Below are 8533 nucleotides of genomic sequence, written 5' to 3' on the forward strand. Positions count from 1 at the left end.
ATATTTAGTGTATAAGATGATAAATAATATAATATAATAATTATTTTATATTATATTTAATTTGTATCTAATTAAAAGGGATAAGATTACAAAAAAAATCATTATCATCTTGATATAAGATGATTCAATTATCTCAAAGTGAAGAGAATTATTTTTAAACCATCATATTAAATTTATATTCTTAAAAATTATATTAATAATTTAAATTATATAAAATTAAAAAATAATTTTAACTAAAAATAAATTATCTTATTTTAATCTTTATATACATCAAATATAAAATAAAATATTATTTAATCTAAATTTATTAATAATATAATTTTATCTTATCCTAATATAATTTTATATATCAAATATTATCTAAAGACGTTGACTTATCTACTACTACTCTTAGATTTGAAAAATCATATATGAGGTTCATAATTTAAAAGAAAAATGAGTATCAACATAATCTCCTCTTCTGATATGGGCAAGAACCGATGGACCATAAACATGAATATATATCTCCGTCTACATCAATCTATAATTGCAGCGATATGGATCTTCTATCGCTTCGCAGGAAGCGAGGACCAGTAAATTAATTGATTGTTGTCAGCCCTCCTCCATAGAGATTTAAAATGTGGAACTGCATTTTTGGGGCAAGCACTTATAAATTCATTTAAAAGGGTACAGTATAGAATTTCTGGAATTATTTGTTTTTGAGTTTTTTTTTTATAAAAAAAATCATAATCTAAAATAATTAAAAAAATTACAAACAGTGACAGAATCATAAATTTTATTTAGAAAGGGTTTAGTTCAAATATATTAAATTATAAAAAAAATAATAACAACAATAATGATAATAGTTATAATAAAAAAACTAAAATATATATATTCTTGACCTTTGGGTCGTTATATGGTTGTGTATAAGCCTGCCCTAGACATCTACCGTACATGTATCTATCTATAGTGTTCCTTTTTTAAAGAAGGAAACCAATCCCACCATCAATCTTCTTCACGCCTCTTTGCCCCTGCTGATACAAACAAGTCAAATGAAGTTCCATTTCACAATCTCAAGGCTTTACCATTCAACAATCAAATATATAAATATTGGATGTATGACTGAATGGAGATAAATCCTTTTTTTTTTTGGCCAATTATGGAGATAATTCCTTTTTGGCATAATAAAATTAATGAAAAAAATTTGAATCTTGAATCTTGTTATTTCATTATAAGATCATATTTTCGTTGTTTTAGTCAATTAATTATTTGATCACTTAGGTTACGTTTAGTAATTTGGATTTAAAAGAAGAAATTTAGATTTTAAAATTAGTATAAATTATGTAATAAAGCATGTATAAATATAACTTTCATGATATAGGAATTTTTAAATTTGAAATTAATCTTTTACACCTTTCAAATATATAATCATATTGCTAATTTATGCGTATATAGTGCGTACATATTAATTTCACAATTTGTATGACAAATAAAGTCTAAATCTACTCTTTCAAATCCAAATTTCCAAACATAGAAGTAAATTTTTTGAGATTTTCGATTTTGATTATTCAATAATGTTCTGTGAGATGTTTTTCTCGGCTACTCTATGTTGTTCTTGAAACTATCTCTTCCTCCAATTTTCTAATATAATTTCCTTGTTTAAAAGAAAAAAGGGAAAACATAACATTCCACGTTATCACTCGTGTCAACTGTAACAAATATCCAAATCAATTTTGCTCAAAAAAATGATGACACGACACAAAGTGGGAAAAATACTAGTATTAATAGCCATACAAATTTTTGTCAAAATATAGAAAAGGACGCAATATTCATAATTTGTAAAACACTCTGCATTGTAATTATCATAGGCAAATAAGGTAACACCGGTTAGCATCTTAATCGCTGCAAAAAAAAACAATCATCACCTAAACTCAAAAGAAGTAACTCAAATTTAGAACACTTAGTTATAAAAATGTACTTTAATTAGAGGTAACCGACCGACCAAAATGTAAAACTGTATGTTTGTTAATTGTAAGCTGTGCTGCGGTACCTCTTAATGCTGCAAACATTAAGGATTCTAAGAAGCATCTGGTCGCTGGTGCACCTTGGTGTCTTGAATTGGCTAAGTGCTGCCCCATTGCCTATGAAATAATCCAAAATCTTCTTGAAAGTCCCTCTTTCAACAATGCAAAGCTCCAAAGGTCCAATCGAGTTGGTTCTCCTTGATACAACATAGCCGTGATCCACAAAAGAAGCATCCATTTCGCGACAGCACTCGCCTAGCACCCTCTCCTCCACTTCTCCTTTGATCTCCCAGTAAATTATGTAGTGCCCTGGTTGATGCATCAAATCGGCATGGCTAGTGAAATCAATCAGCTCCGCTCCAAACTTGCTTAACAGCTGAGACCCTCTTTCTACCACTAGCTGAAGGTCCTTTTCAGTGTTCTTGTCAATGTTAACTGTTAATATTAGCTTTCTCCTGCATATGAAGTTCAATTTTGGGGCACCCTTGTAAAATCCAGCCACTTCCACCACATCTCCTAGCCGATATCTGTAAAGCCCTGCCAAAAATAACAAGTGAAACAAGTTACTTCTGGATCTTGAAACAAAATTCCAAGAAATGACCTGTCATCTTTGAGAACCACAGAAACCTTACTAGAATAAGCAATAACACTTAAATCTTCCGATATATATTGAGCTATCCTCTATTCCAGACTAACTTTCATAAATTCTACTAGTGGTTATAATATATCCCTAAAAAGGATTAGATTTTATCCAAAATCTATTGGCATTTTCGGTTTCAGCAATCCGCACTTTGTCAAATCAATTGTTGGCCTGTAGTAGGATAATAAGGTAGTGCTGCAGCGAATAAACTACAAAATAGAAGAGGGTAATTTTATGTGTCATGATAACTTGTCGATTCTGCCTAGGTTGATCAAAAGTTCAATGATCAAAGAGCTAAAAACTCTGATTTGGATATAACAGTCATGGTAGACATCATGATATTGAATTTTGAACATGCAAAGCTGCTTATGGGAGATTAATATATAGTTGTATACATAATTGAGGAACGTGAAATTTCCAATCTCGTGGCGAAACTCAAGTTATGGTGATGGGAGATGACGATTTCATTGATGTGAGAGAGGGCAAAAAAAAAAAAACAAAAAACAAAACAAAACCAAACAACAGAAGCTTACCAGTAAAAGTAGTAAGGACAATCTCATATTCTTGTCCAACCTTGACTTGGGAGAGTGGCACTGGTTCATCTTCAATGAAGTCAACAGTGCCTGAAGTCAAATCTTGCTTCTGTCTGTATAGGGGTATAAATTCGAAATAAGAAAAAGTGGGCATTACAGTAAAAGTGACATCCTCAGGGGGCAAAGAAGGATCCAAATTCAACCCAATCCAACTCTCAGTTGACCCGTAGTCAGCACTCACTAGTGGTAAGGAACCAGCATAATGCCTTAGTTTTTTCAAGTACGGTTGCATTGAGCCCGTCATTATAGAGTAGACATACTTTACATTAGGCCACAGCCTAGGAATTAAGCTGTACCAATCTGAAGCTTGTAAGTCCTCGCAAATTGCTTCAATCTGCGAAGCCAAAGATGGTTTTGAAGAAATTATATCCAACACAGCTTTGCGAATCCTTGGCAAGGTTATTCTTGAGCAAAGAGTGGCTTCTCTGATATCATTGCAAATTTCCTTCCAATGCTCTTCAAACGAGGCAAAGGCCTGGATTATGCTATAAGCAAAGGTTGAGGTGATGAACTCTACTTGATCAGAAAAGAAGAGGCCAAGTAAGAGATGGCAATAAGTAGATTGTTTGTAGTCTCCACTAGAAATCACTTCTTGTGGGCTGCAAGTGAATGACTTTGTCTTCTCTTGTTTGATCTTGAATTCTTCACTTGCGTAATAGTGGGTTGTTGCTGTTCCTGCTGTTAATCCTCCCTTTGTTTTGAACTGTTTACTGCTATATATGAATTCCAATATTCTTCCTCCGTCTCTTATTGGATAAACCCTGTAAAATAAAGGGTATGGAATCAGTACACAAACAAAGAAAAACAACTTTTTTAATTGCAGACACAAAGAAAGGTAAAAAGGTACACTGATGACTGAACTGAACAGATTAATAAAAAGATACAGCTTTACGGTGAAAGAGGGCCATATATTTGATGCATGGCTGAAAAGAAATTTGACTATGGATTTGATTGGGAGAGGGAGGGAAGAATGACCTTGATCTATAAGCTGCTGCCAACCTAAATATCTGCAAAGTAGTCTGGGAGCTATGGCGAGTAAACGGTACGAACTTCGGCCTCCCTTCTGTGGTACCGGAGCTGCAGAAAAATTAAAAGCCATAATTGACAAAACCAAAAAAACTAAAAAATCATCAAGAAAGATGATGTGAACAGTATTGATATTTACAAAGCGGAGCAGATTGATTTATTTCAAATCAATATGACAGGGAGATACGAGCACTTGAACTTTGGTTTCAAATGAGAGGTTTCTCTTGCGGCGAATCAAACGCTAGAGTCCTCATATATTCCATATTCTGGTTCGTTTCTTCACATGCTATAAATCTAAAAGATAACTTTATGGGATAATGAAGACCCGGGAGAAAAATAAAATCAGTAGAAAAGAACAGGAAAAGTGAATAAGATATGCATACCTTAGAGAGAGAGTGGTTATAGGCTGTTGTGTGAGGATAGGATCGGTGTCCCCATCTGCAATTCGTTGAATAAAAGGCTCCAAATCTGCATGGGAGGCTAGAGGTACTAAAGAAGTGTAAAGAGATTCCAATGCACATGCATCCATCTCTTGGATTTTGACGTCCCCGAACCATTTTTTCAGGTATTCCACTCCATAATTCAGCTCAAGAATCCGGCCAAGTGTCTCCCTCTGAACTATGGCGGCATTCTCTGATACACTATCGAACCAACTGATAATGTCGCAGTCATAGCTGCCATTGCCATTACTGGTCACAGCGTGAGCTGGTTCCATCAAGATGGTGGTGCTGCAAATAACAGAGGAGACAAAAGCAAAAAATAATATGTTTGCTCTAGCAGCTAGTGGGTCTTTCTCTGTGTCTCTTAGAAATGGAGACCTAGAGAAAAGCCAAGGAGCCCACACTTGAAAATATCATCCTCATGCTTATGGCCTATTTATCTAAAGTCTTTGCGCCATAATGAAAAGCTCAACAAACCTCCTAATATTGCAGAAGCTCCATTGTAGAATGGTACGATGGTTTCTAGACCACAAGTCATGGTGTTATCATTTGAGAGAGAGAGAGAGAGAGAAATAGAGAGATTCTTCTTTGAAAAGATATGGAGAAGAATGTGCCAGGGGACCAAAGCCAGCAAGGTCTGACAGCTTGGCTCCATGCCCATTTTTCCAACAAGTTTATAAGCCATCAATTGAAAGTGATAAAGTTCTCATCCCCATTTTGTGTTGCAATTTGCATTTGGTTTCTAACCAAAGATTATATGCCAGTAAATCCATCATCATTCATTTGGCTAGGGTATGTTATTGCCATCTGATGTGTTCATATCCCATGGTGGGTCGGGATGAAGGTTCTTTGTTTTGTTTCTTTTTGTCTTCTTGTCCCAAGGTCCTAAAGTTCAAAGACAGGAAATTATGACAGCGAAATCCTGCTGATTTGGATAGTCTCCGAATCATTACTTAATTTGTTGGTGTCATCAGAGTTAACTATACTAGCAATTATGACAACGAAAAGAGCGTGTTTTAATGATAAACCATTTATGATTAATTGTGTCATTTGGTCTTTTCCAGTTTCTGGGTGCCCTAATCATCTCATTAAACTATGATGAAGTGTCAGAAAAAGTGACATTGGGTTCGCATGGATCACGCATGCATAGACGAAAATGGAGGAGCAAACTGATCAAACAAATGCCATTGATAATTAAAAACAAAAATTTAAGATGATGTTATGAGGGCATGGAGACAATGTAGGCATAGAAAAAAATAAAAAGAAAAAAGAAAAAGAAACCGTTTCTGTTTGTGAATTTGCACAAGTATTAAGGTTTCGGTTGGATTTTTTGGTTCGATATTTTCCAAAAATTATGAAGGATTGTAATTAAATTTGAAGTGAAGAGAAAATTGTGTATTTTCTAGTAAAAAAGGTTGAACAACGTGAAGGCCAAATTAAACTCATTGGAAACCAATCCAAACTTCAAATTAAGGACGTGTTTTGGATTGATAAGAATGAAGAGATCAAAAGAGAACAAACCACATGATAGATATATAAGGTAATCAGAATACAAGTAATTTAAGTATAATTCCATTTTTTAGTCATTTTGTTTAGAGAGAATTATGCAATATATGAAAAAGAAAAAAAATATATAATTCCCTTTTCTTATTTTTCCTGAAGGTCTCTTTGCTTTTGGAGAGATATAACAGAATGACTTCAGGATAAAAACTTTGTTTGGTTGATGGAAAATTTGAGGAAAAGACAAATAATAATTAAAAAACTAAAGAAAATGAAAATAAGGAGAAAAGCTATGTTTTATGTTTATTTTCTATTAGCTAAAATACTAAAAAAGATGGTACTTTTTTAAATAAGTCCATATATTTTTATTATATCAAATTAAACCCTTAAAATATTATTTTTGTCATTAAATAAGTTTATATATTTTTATTATATCAAATTAAATCTTTAAAATATTATTTTTATCCAATTAAATCTTCTTTTTTAAAATAATTCTAGTGCTTTTCATGTAAACTAAAAAGGTTTCTGTTAGGTAGAAAGGTTATTTGAAAATTTTGAGAAAATTATATAAGGGTTTTTTTTAGTCTTTTAACCTTTTATACGACATTTAAAGGAAACAAAACAAGAAAAAGCATTTGAAGTACAGCTAAGATCCATAAGATCACCATAAGACCAACCTCCCACAAACACTTGTCCATACTAACCCATACGTCACTGTCCAAATGGCCACAAAGTCAACAAAATGTGTTACGGACAATGGCTGGATAAAGTAAGTCATTGAGCGTCTTAATGATAGAGTACGAGTAGGATAGAGATTTTTTATTTTTATCTCTAAATTTTTATATTATATTTATTTTGATATTTATCTTTGATAGATATTTTAAATTTATTTTTATTTTTATTTTCATAGATATGTAATAAGTATTAGTAATTCTCGTATTTATAATTTTTAACAAAAAATAAAAAATTAAATTTTTTTATTTTTAAGTAATTTTTTATAAATATATATATTAATATATATTTTTTAATAAAAATATATGAATTTTAATTAATATAAAATAATAATTTATATTATTTAATAAAAATTTTATATATTAAATATATAAAATATAAATACGAAATGAATGTTATATGACTTATTTTTATTATTATATTAAAAAAAAATTTTGAATTATATTCTTCATTATTTTCATATTCATAATATAATACTCAAAATAAAATATTAAAATTTTTATTAAATATGAGTAAAATTGATATATCTATAAGTCATTAAAATTTCTGGTAGATGGTAATATTAGTAGTTAACACCTCTGAACCGGAGCAAGGCCAGCGCAGTGGTCGTGAATATCTTCAATGCCGTCGAGGTTACTGCCATCCCAACATCGATTGTTTCGAATCCATTTGATCGAAATAAATCATGAAAAAGATCAAACGGAGAATAAAGAAAATACTTCCAGCTCTCTTGGATAATAAAACCATTTATCCAAAATAAATCAAAAGATGGAAATTAAAAAAAAAATCCAATATGAATTTTCTCCTAAATTTTCCTCGATTAAATTCGTCTTTATATATATAATTATATTTTTTTTTCATTTAATCAAAGATGAATTATTTTCCCAAGAAAATAAATACTGTCTTCGTGAGATTAATTAGCCTTGCTCGGCGTGTACTTCCGAATCCATATATACACTGTGAGAAAAGGAATGAAACTAATAAAAAATAAATCTACCAATTCAAGAACACTTGTGATAATGTAAGAAACAAATTACAGAAACTGAGATATCAAAATAAAAAATAAAAAAGGCCAAAGAACTTTGAGAGAATTCGATAACCTGTGGGGTGTTGGCTTTAGAAGACGACTTTGAAAGTGATTGGAAATGCATCAATTATGGAACAATATATATTGACTAATGAAGATCAAAACCGTCTCTTGACTACGTCTTTGCTCAGTCCTATAAAATCTCAATATTTTTAATCCATATAACAGAAGAAATTTAATATATATCAACGTTTTGACTTTTTATTTTGATCTAGGGTTTCTTACTTAAGGTTGTTAAGTATAAGGTTCATAATAAATCTCACGGCAATAATTAATCAAATCATACGTTTAATTAGGTTAATTAATTTACCTTCTGTTCACTAGCTAATTACTTTTGCTTGATGCACTAGGGATGTTTATCAAAAAGTTAATACCAATATAAAAAAAGTTATTGTTTTTTATGCATCCAAAAATATTATTATCCCATATAGTAAAAGTGCAGTTTAAAATATTTGAAGAAAGGATTTAATATTTGCCAAGCATTTATATATCACGTAAGGATAACAATTATG

At 31.3% G+C, this 8533-nt stretch overlaps 1 protein-coding gene across 1 annotated transcript; it reads right to left on the reverse strand.

Moving 5' to 3' along the window:
• Positions 1 to 1811: 1811 nt before the first annotated feature.
• Positions 1812 to 5546, reverse strand: LOC111308440 (indole-3-acetic acid-amido synthetase GH3.10-like). The gene is made up of 4 exons (XM_022906764.2): positions 4646 to 5546; positions 4212 to 4313; positions 3177 to 3997; positions 1812 to 2540 (listed from the first exon to the last, which is right to left on the reverse strand). The coding sequence occupies exons 1-4, from the start codon at positions 4975 to 4977 to the stop codon at positions 2005 to 2007; spliced, it is 1791 nt and encodes a 596-aa protein (XP_022762499.1). The 5' UTR covers positions 4978 to 5546; the 3' UTR covers positions 1812 to 2004.
• Positions 5547 to 8533: the final 2987 nt, after the last annotated feature.

This window comes from Durio zibethinus, chromosome 2, assembly GCF_047325235.1.
Source record: "Durio zibethinus cultivar Kanyao isolate XHJ-2024 chromosome 2, ASM4732523v1, whole genome shotgun sequence".
Classification (NCBI taxonomy): Eukaryota; Viridiplantae; Streptophyta; class Magnoliopsida; order Malvales; family Malvaceae; genus Durio; species Durio zibethinus.